Here is a 14865-nt window from a genome sequence, read left to right as displayed (position 1 = left end):
TCGTCCTGCCCCTCCAGGCCCTTGTTCACAATTCCTCCCCAGCTCTCCTGGAGCCCCTTTAAGCCCTGGAATGGGCTCTAAAGTTTCCATGGAGCCTTCTCCAGGTGAACACCCCACCCCCAGCTCTACCAGTCTGGCTCCAGAGCAGAGGGGCTCCAGTCTTTGGAACATCTCTGTGACCTGAAACCATTCTTAGCCTCAAATTCCCTAAACAGTTTCCCAGCCTCAACCAGCATCATTCCCATCTCTCCCTTTCAGGCCTCTTTCCCAGCATCCTGCTGACCATAGAAGCAGCTTGTAATGTGGACAAAAACTGACATCATGGAACTATTAAGTGCAGCTCAAAACCTAATTAAAATCCAATTGCAGGCCGGACAGGGATATTACATTCATTGACAATTGCATTCCCCATAATTTTGCTTTCCTGGGAGAGATTCATCAGCAGTGCCAGAGCCCACAGTTGCTAGGTGGAGCCACATCTCCTCAGCTTTCCTCGGGTACACGGGGGCTAGTGGTGTCACGATGGGGGTCTCAGCATGAGGTCTCCTGATGGAGTTCAGGATGGGGTCTTATGATGAGGTTTCACAATGGGGTCTCACGATGGGGTTCAGGATAGGATCTCACAATGGGGGTTCAGGAGGGGGGTCTCACGAGGAGGGTTTCTGCCGCCGACCTTCTCAAGATGGCGGAGCCCTTCCCGTGATGGCGGCAGCTCAGGGCTGGTCACGTGCCGCAGGGCGGGTGGGGAATCCCGGCACGTGCCGAGCGCGTTCACGTGACCAGGAGCAGGCGGTGCTGCGGGGCGGGGCATCGCCCAGGCCCCGCCCCCGGGTCCCGGTGCCCCCGGAGTGGGGACAGCGCCCCGGACTCGGCGCTCATCGGGCACAGCAGTGGGGCTCGGTCGCACGGCCCCGCGGGGCTTGTTTCTTACAGCGTTGGCTCAGAGCGCTGGGCACCGGAGGAAGCTCACCCTCCGCCTGCCCCCGGGGCGGTGCTTCGGTGCCTCCGCCCCTCACCGGCTACCCAGTCCCGCGGCAGCGGCTCGCACCGGAGCCGCGGCCTGGCCTTGCTTCGCCACGCCCGCTTCCCGCCCTCTGCGCCGGCCACCGCGGGGTTCGCGGTTCCCGCGGCTCCCGCTGCCCCGCGATGCCGTCCAACAAATCCGTCTCGGACGCGCCCATTGTCCAGTTCACCAACTGCCGCATCCTGAGGGACCACCAGCTCCAGAGGTGAGGCGGGGGTACCGGCGCTAGCGGAGTGCCTGGGGGTACCAGGGCTGTTGGGGGTACCGTGATGTCTGGCGGTACCAGGGCTGTCCGGGGATATGTCCGGGGATATCGTCCGTGGGCACCAAGGCTGCGGGGGTACGAAGGGTGTGGGGGTTCCCAGACGGGCTGACCTGACACCTGCAGTGCCGTGGGACGGGCTCCAGTTCCCCCTGTGCACTGTCGGTTCTCACCCCGCCGCGCTCCCACCATCCCGTGTCACCTTTGCCAGGTTTTGGAGGGAAGATGGGACGGGTGTGGTGCACGGTCCCTGCCGTTTTGTCTCTCTGCCAGCTCTCTGGCGCTTTGGCTATCATCACCACCACCTTTGAGGGGCAGCCCATGAAAATCCCGTTCCCATGAGTTTTGTAGAGCCAGGCAGAGAGGGTCGCCGTGTCCCGAAGAGCAGCTGTGCTATGGCAGACATCGCAGAGGCCCTGGCAGGAGGTGCTGGTGGGATCCACTCTGCCCAGGATCACTGTCACTGGGGCACGGCAATCTGCTCCAGGTGCTGCAGATGGCACCAGAGCTTGGTGTGTGTGACTGTCCCTCCAGGGAGGACCTGTGGGTACGAGAGGGGAAGATCCTCAACCCAGAGAAACTCTTCTTTGATGAGAAAGGCTCTGCTGATGTCCAGCTGGACTGCAAGGACAGCATCATCGCCCCAGGTTTCATCGATGTCCAGATCAATGGTACAGTGAAGCTACATGCACTCACGGACTGGGGGTGTCCCGGGTTTTTCCATCCCTGACCCCCAGCCCCACTGCAGGTGTCCTGCCCATGACCATGTTTCAGCTGCTCAAGGCAGGTGTGAGTCACCCAACCAATGGCAAAGAGCAACTTTGCCTGTGGTTGCTGCTGTCGTGCAAGTGATCCCCTTTGGCCAGGTGAGAGTTTCCACTGAACTAATTTTTATCTATATTTTATCCTGTGCTGGCAGGATGCCTGCCCTACCCTTTCCAGGATGTGGGAGGAGAGGGCAAGACTTCCCAAGGGAACAATAACAATTAACTGCAATAGCTCTCTTCAGAAGGAAATAGGGGCTTGTTCTATGGTAGCTAAAGTTGGAAGTCAGATCCCTTTTCAGCTGGGAATTGTAACATTTTGCCCTGCATCAAAATAAAAAGGTTGTGCTTGCAGAACACTGGGATGCTGTGGGGAAGAGCACTTCAGGGTGGCAGTGATGGTGAGATTTGTACTTGTGGAACCTTGGAATGTAGGACAGAAGTGCTGGTGGAGCCCTCTGTGTCAGCACCCTACAAATGGAACATTTCCCTCCAGTCGCACAAAGTCTTTCTTTGGTGTTCCTGGATGGAACACACCCACTGGGGAAGCTGCAGTTTTCACTCCTGTTTTGTTTGTGGTGCAGGAGGCTTTGGGGTGGACTTCTCTCTGGCAACAGATGACTTCAAATCAGGTATTGACCTGGTCAGCCAGAAAATCCTTTCCCATGGAGTGACCTCTTTCTGTCCCACCCTGGTGACCTCTCCTCCATCTGTGTACCACCAGGTAAGGGGTCTTCTCCCCTCCCATCTGCAGGGTGATCAGGGATTGAGGTTGGTATCAGAAGGAGGGTGGGCCAGCCCTGGGATAGCCCAGGACAGAAAAGCTGTCGGCATGAGGAGCTGGACTCTACCCTGGGTTTCTTGCCCTCAGCCTTTACAATGCTGAGACAGCCATGTCTCCCGAGTGAGCTCTGTGTTCCAAGGCTTGGACATAGCTTTTCCTTTGTGGGCTGTGATGGTCCCAAGTGCTCCATCTACAAATCTCCCTGCGGGCCTGACATTTGGGTCTGATTTGGCAGACTGGGGGGCTGTGTCTGGGTTGCTATTTCTGACAAACCCCTTTCTCTAGGTTCTCCCTCAGATCAGTGTAAGAAACGGTGGAGGCCATGGAGCAGGAATCCTGGGTAAGTGGATTTGTCCCTCTGTGGTACTACTGTTTGTCGGAAATTATCTTGTTCACAGTTGAAGTGAAAGAGGTTACAGAGCACAGACAGGGGCTGGAACTTTCAGTGGGAGGGATGCACAGGGGGGCACAGACCTTGTCCCTCAGGCTGTGCCTGGCCTTTGCTGTACTTTCTGTCATTGTACACACACTGCTCCAGCTCCATTGAGGGCTCCTGGGGCAATGGCAGTAGGGTATCTTGACTTGGCCAGGGGCTAGCACTGCATCCTCACTGTGCTGAGCTCACAGTTGCCTGAGCCATGTGTTTTGCTGCAGAAAAGTGGCAAGAGTGTAACTGGAGCAGAGTAGACAATAGCAGGTTTCTTGGTCCTTGTCAGGAAGAGGAAGGGTCATGGTTCTTTGTTCCTGTTTGGACAGGAGCCCACCTGGAAGGGCCATTCATCAGCAAGGAGAAGAAGGGTGCCCACCCAGAGCACTGCCTCCGCACCTTTGAGGCAGGTGCCTTCCAGGACCTGCTTGCTACCTACGGCTCCCTGGACTGTGTCCAGATAGTGACCCTGGCCCCTGAAATGAAGAGGAGCAGTGAGGTGATCCGGGAGCTCACCAAGAGGGGTATCTGCGTCTCCCTGGGTAAGGGCTGGGGCACCCAGGTCTTAGGGGGCCTCTGGCGACCCCTCCACTGGGGCTGTGGTATCTCTAACAGTGTCCTAGTCCAACTGGACGGTGTGGGATTCTCTTTTGCCTGGCCTGTATGGAGATGACAGACCTGTCACAAATGGGGACCTCAATGCTGTCAATCTGTCATGGCAAGGGCCAAAGTTTGTATTGACTGAGGAGCCCCTGCAGTAAACACAAGGTGCTGTTCTAATACAGGGAAGAATGGCAGTCTTAGTTGGATGCTTGATGATGTGGAAGGGTTCAAACTCTGAAGTTCCACAGGTGAAAAATTTTCCAAAGGTTACTGTTAGTTTGATAACTCTGTTTTTCAACTGGAAGTGCTTTAGGAACTTCTCCCTCCAACATCTGTCTGGCCTCTGACTTAAAACTGGCTGTGTTTTTCTTTTCCTTTGCTTCACAAACTCTTCTTTGTCTCAGATCACTGAAGAAGTCTTTTTTTATTAAAAAAAAAAAAAGTGTGGGGAAGTTATTGAGGGTGAAATTAAACCTCAAGTGACAAGGGCTTTCATACAACAGACTATCTCTTATCTCACAGATAAAGAACTCCAGAAAGACAAGGTTAGCCCACAGAGCTGCTGTCCTGTTGGGGAAACAGTTTATTTCTGGATAGTTTAATTCCCATATGCTTACCTGGCAAAGTCCCCACTGTTGTGAGGGTATCCTCTGATACCTCTCTACAAAACATTTAAGTTTCTGAGTCCAGCAAAGTCTGTCATTGGACCTCAAACCCAGCCTGAAAACAACATGCTGTGAGCAAGATAGCATTTGTGACAGCTGTGATGTGAACACTGAAGGAGTTCAGATGAAACACCCACCCCCAGAGTCCCCCCCAGGTCATGATCAGACAAATCTGTGTCAAGGCTGCACCTCAGAGCTCAGGCCAGGGTGGCATTAGAGCATAGTCCAGTGATGGCGTGTCTTTGCTTCTGTAGAGAAATCAGTGGAGAGATGGGCAGAGGAATCAGGCATTGGTCTGTGTTCCCAGGTCACTCAGTGGCTAATCTGTCCCAGGCCGAGGAGGCTGTGCAGCACGGAGCAACCTTCATCACTCACCTCTTCAATGCCATGCTGCCGGTGAGTCCCCAGAGGCACCTGCCCTGCTCCAAGGCTGCTTTTGGGCTTTCTCTCCCACTCCCCATGGGTCTGTGTTCTCCCCAGCTGGTTTTGTACCATGCTTAGCAATGAGGTTTTCCCATTGAACATCCTCCTTTTTGGCTTCACATTCCTACTGCTGGATCTGAGATTCAAGGCTGTAGCAGAACTTTTGGAGTTCATCTCCCAGAAGGACTAGGAAGTGTTGGTGGGTGAGAGTTGAACATGCCCTTGCTGTGTGCACCCAGACCCCCTCCTGTGTGTCGGCAGCAGGGTAGGGGAGGGTTTTGCCCCACTCAAGTGAGACCCCACCTGCAGAGCTGCTTCCAGCCCTAGGGCAAACATCAGAAGGAGGTGGAGCTTCTGGAGAGAATATAGAGGAATTCCTCCAAGGGCTGAAGCCCCTCTGCTCTGGAGCCAGGCTGGGAGAGCTGGGGGTGCTCACCTGGAGAAGAGAAGGCTCCAGGGAGACCTCAGAGCCTAAAGGGGCTCCAGGAGAGCTGGAGAAATTCTTTGGACAAGGGCCTAAAGTGGCAGGACAAGGAAGAATGTCTTCTCACTGCTGGAGGGCAGGGTTAGTTGGAATACTGGGAAGAAATTCTTGGCTGTGAGAGTACTGAGAACCTAGCACAGGTTGCCTAGAGGAGCGGTGGCTGTCCCATCCCTGGAAGCATTCAAGGTCAGTTGAATGGGGATTGGAGCACGCTGGGATAGTGGAAGGTGTCACTACCCATGGCAGGGGTTGGGACAAGGTAATTTATGGTCCCTTGCAAACCATTCTGTGATGGGAAGCAATGCCCAGGTTTGGCTGGTAAAGCTGCTAGGCACTGTGTGATAGAGACGGCAGCTGCATCCCCTGCAGCCAGTGCATCCTGATCCTCCACAGCTTGTCACCTCTCTCCCCTTGAGCAGTTCCACCACCGTGACCCTGGAATTGTGGGGCTGCTGACAAGTGACAAGATTCCTGCTGGGCGGAGGGTCTTCTATGGCATGATTTCTGATGGCATCCACACCAACCCCGCTGCCCTGCGCATCGCTCACCGAGCCCACCCCAAAGGTGAGCTATGGCAGTCCCCACAGTGTCACCAGCCACTGCACCATCTCCCAAAAGACATTCATGCTGCCCTTGCTGTCTGGAAGGTCACAGCCACACGTGCTGATCCCTCAGTCCTCTTGCTTTGGTGGGAGGTGGGTGGAGACATGTGGTCTCTCTCTGGTAGGGTCAACAGGGCACAGCACTTGGAGCCTCAGCAAAATCAGATGCAGCGTTGACAGGGCCCCTTTCCTTGTGTTCTGCAGGGCTGGTGCTGGTGACAGATGCGATGGCTGGCATGGGGCTGGCACCAGGTCGGCACACGCTGGGTCAGCAGGTGGTGGAGATCGATGGGCTGAACACCTACATCGCAGGCAAGTGCTGTCCCTATTGCTGAAGAGCTGGGGACAGTGCTGCCACTGGCTCAATTTCTGAGGAGCTGAGCATACCTTGCTGTCCCCGTTGGCGTGTGGCAGCATTTGTGCTGTTCTCTTGGGTTTTCATGCCTGGTGGATCTGCAGTGACTTGGCCATAGGGATATTGAAACTCCTGGTAAAGAGATGTGTGCCACCCTTGTGGAGGAATCTGTCCAGCTGTAGCTGTCTGCAACACTTTTGAAAGCCTCATTGCCCAGTGTCAAGGGTGCCAGAGGTTCAGGGTGTCAGTAAGGACAGAGAAATCGTAGAGATATTTATTGTCCCTTTTCTTTATTATAACACTACCACTTCTTGCTAGCTAAATCACCTTAGTTTCAAATTCCCAAGCAGATGACGACTGGAAAGGTATTTCAGAGAGGGAGCATTCCTTTCTCCATTCCCATCCTCTGGTAGCAGATGCCTGTATTGTGAGCTGGTTTCACCCAGTCCAGCTGGTCTGATAGTGGAGCTGGGGGTTACACCCACGTACTTCTTCCTGTCCTCCAGCAAGAAGTGCCTGCAGGCCCTTCAGCTTGCTCCTCCTGCCACCCAGGACTTCTGCACTTCTGGTCCCATTATGCTTCCCTAGTGCCCTGCTTCTTGCTGTGATCTATGGGCACTGCTCAGTGCCATCCTGTTTCTTGCCCAGGCACAAAGACCCTGAGTGGCAGTGTGGCGACCATGGACACCTGCGTGCGACACTTCCAAGAAGCCACAGGTAAGAGAGCCTTGTCCACAAGCTGCTACTCCTTGTGTTGACATGAGAGGAGGTCTTGCTTTTGCCATGTGTCCATTCCAACAGGAACTTTCGCTCTCACCTGAAGCAAGGCAGGGGCTGGGATCAGTGCCCTCAGATGAGGCCCTTCTTTAGGGGAAGTTTCATTTTAACCCATAGAATTAATGAGAGGTGAACTCTCCTGCTTCTTCCTCACTAAAGTGAATGTTTTTCTCTTCTCCATACCCTATGTATTCAGTCTTCCTATGCCTGCTCTCTCCTGTAGGGACATTTCCATTCCCAGCTCCAGCTGGCTGTGCTGAGGGTGTTCCAGCTAGGGTCTGTCACTGCCTGGTTGACAGTTGCCTTGTCCCGGGGGATTTGGGCTGCTCTGGCAATGGGGCTCTGGCTGCCCTAACGTCTCCCCAATTCTCTGTCCAAGGGTGCTCGGCAGAGACCGCGTTGGAGGCGGCATCTCTGCATCCTGCTCAGCTCCTGGGGATTGAACATAAAAAGGGGACACTGAATTATGACTCCGATGCAGGTACTGGTGTGGGCACAGCATGTACTGGTTATGGAGACAATGGTGTCAGAGCTCATAAGTGCTGGAGTAAAGCAGGGGCTGCTGTAAGCACATGCTCATCCCATTTCAGTGGGAGCTGCAGGGTGACTTGCTCCACCTGGGCTTTTGCTCCAGAGGATTTTCCCTTGGATGCTGGTGGTGTTTGGGAAACCCTTTGGAGTGCCCCCCACATCTCAGCCAAGCAAAAAGCAGAGCTGCCATTGCCAGGATTGCACTGCAGTGCCATCCTAGGGTGGGGAGAAGCCCTTCCCTACTGAGGTCAGCTCTCCCCAGCCCCCTCCAGCAGCTCCATTCTGACAGCTGCTTTCTTTCTCTCTTGTCTAACACAGATTTCCTAATGCTGAATGACAGCCTATATGTGCAAGCCACATACATTGCCGGTGAGGAAGTCTGGCGACAGGATGTGTCGGGCATGTGACGCTGGGCTGTCCCAGTGCCCTCCAAGGCTCCCTGGCACTGTGGTTAGCAGCTCTGGCAACCACTCCACTTCTCTCTTTTGTTTTTTTTCCTCCCAATTCCTTACTGCAACTCCATCAAAGGAGCCTCATACCAAAGAGTTGCATTTTCCAGCTTCCAGTTACAGCCATGCCTGTCACGAATTTGTTGGTGCTCAGTTGGTGGCATGGGGAAAGAAGGCAGCTTTGTGCTGGCAAGGAATGCCAGTCCTGGAGTGACCTACAGGACTGCACAGCTGTCCTGCCACCAGACAGGTGCTCCTGCCACCATCTGACAGCAGTGAGGAACTGTCCCAGCCTTTGCATGGTTTATACAGCACACACTAACCTGCTCTGCACCTGAGGCAGGTTCAAGCCATTCCCATTCCTCTGCCTGTTGTTTGCTTTGCTCCCAGGAAGCCATGACTTGTTAGACATCAGCTTCCACCAGCTCAGCTCACAGCTCTTCTCGTGACAAGGTTTCTGTTGTATCAGCAGGAGCTGAGGATCACATTCAGATCTCCCGACAGCCCTTCTGTTGTGTGTCCTCAGAGCAAGGCTGCCACAGCTTGCTGACTCGGTGTCCTTGTGGGGCTGAATCCTCAGGGCAGAGATCAAACCCAGGAATACCAAGGCAGCACTGGTCCTTTGTGCCTTTTCCCTGCATGGGCATTGAGTCCACAGAGCTGGAGATATGAACAGCGTCCTGCCACATAAAACAATGTTCCTTTCACTCCTTGCTCTGTCTGGATGGGTTCTGCAGGCTGTGCCAGCCATACCAAGAAGAGCCTTTGCATTACCTGATGGGTTTGTGCATTCCTTAGGCCGTGCATGGGGAGCTTTTGCTTTAGGGGATGCATCCAGACTGGTGGTGACAGGCTCATGAGCCCTCAGTCCAGCTCAGGTACTGAGGGAGAGGAAAACTGCGGTGGGATTCTGGCCTTTCAAGATAGATACGATAGCTCTTTATTTTGTGCTCATTATCTTCTCCAATACTTGACTGTCAGACTTTTTTCTGACACATGGACATATGTGAGGACTGATGCTGATTTCGACCTGACTCAACCATAAGCCTCGAGATAAAGTCTCAAGACAACCTTGGAAAAGGCTCAAACCACTGAGGTGGTTTTTGTAATGAAGGGAGGGCTCAGACAACGGCTAAGTCTCAGCGAGGGTGGAGACTGTAAGGCAGACTGAAGTCTGGTTGCAATTGGCAAAAGTGTACTGATTTTTTCAGTACCATTTTATAATCTTTACCAGCAACATTTGGAAGTGCTTTCCCAGCACTTTAGAGCCCTTCTGTCAGCCTTGGAGAATTTCTAACATCAGCTGTCAATGTCAAGAGAAATTATAACCTCCATGGTTTGAAGTATTTGAGAGACACAAAATTCTGTGCTGTGACTCGCTGTGCTGCTGCAGTACTGACCTCATGGGGATCTTCTGGCTGTTGTTGGAAACAATCCAAGGGGGGAAAAAATGCCCGTGAAACAAGGTGTCTAGATTTTTATTTACAAAATTAAATAATCAAAAGGAAACCTAAAATAGAAATGGGATTAGACAGTACCTGTAGGCGTGTATTAACCTTTTTTGTCTGCCCATGGTGGTGCGTGCTGGCGTGGCTTGTGTCAGGCTGTCATGTGAGGGGCCAGGGCTGGTGCGGAAGCTCCTGCGGGGATTTGGCCCAGGAAAGGCGGCGCCGCCGGGTACCCGCGGCCCGGCCCGGTCGTGGGCACATGTGTGTCGGGCAGGTCCTCAGGGGGCTCAGGGGAGCAGGAGGGAGGAGCAGGATTCACAAATGTGCTCCCAAAGTGGGTTCCGAGGTCTCCGCCCGCTCTCGGGCGGAACGGCAGCGCGGGACGCGGCCGGAGCGCTGAGGGCGGCGCACCCCGGCCCGGCCCGGCCACCCGGAGCGCTGAGGGCGGCGCACACCGGCCGGCGGCGGGGGGGAGGCCGCGCGGAGGTTCCGGGGGGTACCGGGGAGGCCCCGAGCAGGCCCCGAGCTCCAGTTGGCGGTGCTGGCCCGGCCTGGGCGGGGCTGCTCCCGGAGCCCACACGAGGCCCGTGACCGGAGGTGGGCGGTGAGGTGGAGCCGTTTCCTGCGGCGGCGGCGCGGGAGTTCGGCCTGGAGCGGGTAAGGCTCTGCTGCTCGACCCGCACCGACCCCCTCTCATCGCGCCGGGCCCAGATCTCGCAGGTTATCCCTAAAGGCCTTCCCAGCGCTGGTGCCTTTCTCAATCCCTGCTGATCTCCTTATCCTGAACGTTCTTTTCGTTCCCAGTGTTTTAGTGTGTCTTGTCCTCAGGGGGGCTGTAAACCTTAAGTTCACCTGTTTAGCAGGAGGCAGCCAGCGTAGAAGTACAGTACATGGGGCTCAAGGGCTTGTATTTAGCCTAAAGATAAATTCTCTGTGTTGCCAGAGCTATGCTAAAGGGAAATTTTCTGTTTTGGAGACATTATGCCATTGCCTAAGCTTCAGGAAAAATGAGAACTCTTCCATTTGGGGCTTTTAAAAAGGGAGGGGTAGAGAAAAATATGAAAAAAAAATAAAACTGTGGGAAGTCCTGGCTTGCCAGTAATGCTAAGAGCTGTAATTTTTGTAATGCAGAGGGCTCATTTGGTGTTCTCCACACAGGACACATGTTCCCCTGTGCTGTGTTGATTTATGGTATAAATTAACTGTTACACAGCACACATCCAGTGTAAAGCCTGATCTCTTGTGAGAGAAGGCCTCAGAAAACTCAGTTTTGGAGTCAGTATTGGAGATGAGAGATTTGTGCTTCTAAACATTCTGCCTTCTCCACACAAAGTCTAAGGCTTCCCAAGGTGTGTTCCAGGAGGAGCTGGAGTGGTGCATTTCACAACTGGAGGCAGATCTCCACCTCACTCCACACCCCAAAAGAGGTATGTTCCTCTTTCCCATCCCACACCCCCCATATTCTGGTCTTGGGTGTGATTTCGCAGATCTGGGTGTTTTTCTGGTTTTTCTCTCCTTTATGTTCCCTGTTCTTGTGTTATTTAGGATTTTTTCTAAACACAGAACAACACAAAGCATTGGGCTTTAAGGACTGTGTTTCTGGCAGCAGTTTTGCCTTTCATTCATTTAGTATTTGTTCTCCCTGTTTTCTGTATTCTTCGTTGTGTATTCGTTTTCCCATGTAATGGCTTGGTTGGTTCTGCTACAGCTCTGCCTTTGTTTTCCATCTTAAGGAAATACTGTGCCAGTGTGTCTGGACCTTAAACACCAGTAGGTTTATTTTTGTGCAGCTTGTTCCAGGGAAAAATTTCATAGAAGGTAAAATCCTGTAAGGTCATAGTTTGATCTCATCAGTCCAATTTGTAGAGCTGCAGACACACATCCTGCTGCTGGTCAGTACCTAACCTTGGGAGAGGGCTGTGAACCCTGTGTAAGATGCTCAGATGAGTGTTTGCTGGTGCACCTGAGGATGGAGCGGTAATTGATAGGTGCCCACACCCTTATCTTGAGCATCAGGCTCCAAAAAGAATTAAGGCTGAGAGGGTTGAGGTTGTTTAGCCTGGAGAAGAGAGGGCTCTGGGGAGACCTCAAAGCCCCTTCCAGGGCCTAAAGGAGCTCCAGGAGAGTTGGAGAGGGACTTGGGACAAGGGTCTGGAGTGACAGGACAAGGGGGAACGGCTTCCCACTGACAAAGGTTATGCTTAGATCAGATACTAGGAAGCAATTGTTCCCTCTGAGGAGGAGGGGAGGCCCTGGCACACAGTGCCCAGAGAAACTGTGGCTGCCCCTGGACCCCTGGAAGTGTCCAAGGTCAGGTTGGATGGAGCTTGGAGTAACGTGGGATAGTGGAAAGTGTCCCTGCCCATGGCATGGGTGAATGAGCTTTAAAGTTTCTGCCCAACCTGTTCTGTGATCAGACCGTTTTGTTACACACATTTCCTTGCTGGTGGTCCCTAGTGCCCAGCAGCAGGGAAGGCAGCTCCTGGAGGGGAGGCAGGAGCTGAGCACAGGAATGGGCCAACAGGAGCAGGGCCCTTTTGCACCGTACATGAGCCAGGAGAGCTGAGCAGGTGCTACTGATGGTACCCAGGCTTTCCCTGAAGTCACAGTCACTGGAGAAGTCTGGTGAGGAGGCACATTCAAGCCCTAAACAGGAATTCAGGGTCTGGATCAATGAGTTATTTGGCTGTAGCACTTGTATGCATGAGGTACTCAGCTTAGAGTAGCTCCCAGGTGAGGGAGGGGAGCAGCTCACTGGAGCGTTCTCTATCTCTTGTGTAACTGGGTTACAGCTAGCCAAATCTCTTGAAATAAGGGTACATGTGCTCAGGACCCTGACACACCGATGCTGTGAAGGTACATCGCACTTCTATCCCACCACAGGGGTCAGGGGTGCATCCAGCCCAGCATCACTGGCCGAGATGGGGAGGGGATTGTCCGACTCTGCTCTGCCCTTCCCTGGGGTAGCCTCAGTTCAAGTGCTGGGGGTACTTGGGGGCATCGCAATATAAGGAGGATCTAAAACTGTTAGAGAGGTCCAGGGGAGGGACACGAGGATGGGGAAGGGTCTTGAGGGGAAGCCATAGGAGGAGCAGTTGAGGGCACTTGGTTTGTTCAGCTGGAGAAGAGGAGATGGAGCACAGAGCTCACCAGGGCTGCAGCTCCTCCTGTGGGGCAACTCCAATCTCTGTTCTCTGTGACAGGGGCAGGACCTGAGGGAATGGCTGGAGCTATGTTAGGGGGTGATTATTAGGCTGGATGTTAGGGAAAGGTTCTTTCTCTGATTGGGCGTTGCAGCCGGAGAGGTAGGATGTTCCCATTCCACAGTACTACTCTCAGATTGTTCTGTGGCCTAAAATAAGTAAGGCAAACACTACAACACTGTATTGTAGTGGGGACCACTGTCACAGAACAATTATGGTTTTTGGAGAATTTGTTTTAACACAAAAGCTTTGGATTCCTGTTGTAGTCAGGCTGGTTTGTAAGAGAGTCAAGCAAGAGTCCTGCCTTCCAGGGTATGCTTTCTACTCAGATTCATTCCAGTTTTCCAGAGAAGAGACACTGAGCTAGGTTCTGGGATTTGTCTTCACCTTGAGGGAAAGATTGCTAAGCCCTCTGTAGCATCTGTGCCGTGAGCAGTGGACTTGCTGCAGTGTAAGATAAGCACTTAAGATTTTTTTTTCCCTCTGTAGGAACATCTCACAGTATTTGAGCTTCTAGAAGCACATGGAGTTCCCTTTCAACTGAATGCTAGTTATAGATTAGTCAGGGGTGCTATGAGCACAGAGGATATTCAGAGAAGAGTCAGTTATCAGCACACCACAGTGTGGATTTTAAGGCCCACCGTAAACTGTTTCTTGTTTCTCTTGTTTTCTGAGTGCAGCAGAAGAGACCCAACACATTTTCAAGGTACTGCGTTCACCTGAGACTGCTCTTTCAGAGAAGCAACAAGTGAGCAATGTGTTTGGAGATTGTCATCTCAAGATGGATGAGGGTCAGAAGAGTATAGAGAAAGGTGAGCTTGAGCTGTCCCTTGGGGGGTGGTGAGATTTGGTTCTTTTCTGTAGATTTCTTAGGTTACAGCATTGAGTCACCTCTCTGGGCAGTGCCTTAGAGTGGAAGCTAGAGTGGCACCCCCATGGCAGGAAACTGGTGCACTGAGAACACCATTATTGAAACAATATTCTTTGTCTTTTCTAGGCATGAACCCTGATGTTGTACAAGTACAGCCAAGCAAGAGGCAGGCTACAGATGGTGTGAAACAGTCTGACCCAACCCCTGAGGCAAAGCCAGAGTTGTTCACATCATCTGGCAGCAGGTTCCAGTTTGATTTTACACTTTCTGAGACTGACCCAGAAGCTGACCCTGGTGACAGTGTTGCTGAGCATGTACAAAACAATGTCAGAGCCACCAAGCAGGAGAACTGGAATGGAGCCTTGATGTTTGCTGCCTCTGGGCAAGAACCCAGGTTTGCTTTCAACTTTGCCATCACAGATGAAGACTGTCCTCATCTTCAGTTACTTCCAGCAAGCCAACATACAGAGCACGTAGCAGATCCTTCACTGCCTACTGAATCAGCAGCTCTGCCACAGGCTACAGCCTTGCAGGAGCCTGAGGTGACTCAAGTGACTGGGAATGCATCCAAAGAGGATAGAAGCCATGTCACATCAAAGATCCCCGAAACAGAGACAGCCCCTGCAGATGAGGCAGTGACAGAGAAATCGACAGGAGGTGGAGCTGCCCAGAAGAAGAAAAAGAAGAAACAAAAACCACCTGTCAGTAGAAACAAAACAGAAGAAACTGAGACCAACAGGAAGGCAATGGCAGAAGCTAACAGCTGTCAAAATACAAATACTTCCCATCAGGACGAGAAGACCTCTCAGGTAGTTAATTACTGGTGGGATCCCATAATTTTTAAGCCCTTGAGCTAAAGAGACATTTTATCTCTTTGCATAGATGAACAATGTGCATACTGCCTTGAGATGGAAGCTGAAAGACCGTGCTTGCTGCTTACATGTTCTAGCAGCTGATTGCTTTCTCTGCTACACAGCTGAGAAAGCAAACCAGCGCAAAGGACATTAATGGTCCTTCAAATTTGTGCTGAAAGATTTCATATTTAGGCTTGTGACAGCTAATCCTGGGGAACTGGATGCCATGTTTTTTAAAATAAAAATAGGAAATGGAGGTATCTGTCTTCAGCTGGTGCCAAGCTGGTGCCTGTGCATGCTGAGCCAGGCCCTGTAGCTCTGGTCTGCATGTTGCAGGAT

The 14865-nt window shown here is 52.6% G+C and overlaps 1 protein-coding gene across 24 annotated transcripts in view; it reads left to right on the top strand.

The window, feature by feature from the left end:
• The first annotated feature begins 817 nt into the window (after positions 1–817).
• AMDHD2 (amidohydrolase domain containing 2) overlaps positions 818–14865 on the top strand; it is a 34648-nt gene continuing 20600 nt past the window's right edge. For 12 of the 24 annotated variants that reach the window (XR_004499469.1, XR_004499466.1, XR_004499462.1 and 9 more), the window contains exons 1-12: positions 842–1229; positions 1821–1957; positions 2635–2774; positions 3120–3174; positions 3591–3803; positions 4837–4925; positions 5856–6000; positions 6243–6350; positions 7042–7110; positions 7550–7651; positions 13482–13613; positions 13799–14481. Coding sequence is in view for 13 of the 24 variants with exons in the window: in XM_015642864.3 (XP_015498350.2) it covers positions 1147–1229; positions 1821–1957; positions 2635–2774; positions 3120–3174; positions 3591–3803; positions 4837–4925; positions 5856–6000; positions 6243–6350; positions 7042–7110; positions 7550–7651; positions 13482–13613; positions 13799–14481 (1956 nt within the window). In the remaining 11 variants the exon portion in view is untranslated. Of the gene's footprint in view, positions 1230–1820; positions 2153–2634; positions 2775–3119; positions 3175–3590; positions 3804–4783; positions 4926–5855; positions 6001–6242; positions 6351–7041; positions 7111–7549; positions 7652–8019; positions 9688–10073; positions 10256–10931; positions 11026–13481; positions 13614–13798; positions 14482–14865 lie in introns of those variants that run through there. The other 12 variants (XM_033517981.1, XM_015642868.3, XM_033517983.1 and 9 more) reach the window with 12 other exon arrangements.

The sequence above is a fragment of the Parus major genome, chromosome 14 (assembly GCF_001522545.3).
Source record: "Parus major isolate Abel chromosome 14, Parus_major1.1, whole genome shotgun sequence".
NCBI lineage: Eukaryota > Metazoa > Chordata > Aves > Passeriformes > Paridae > Parus > Parus major.
The sequence above is the reverse complement of the archived record's forward strand: the minus strand, read 5'-3'. Positions and strand labels throughout refer to the sequence as shown.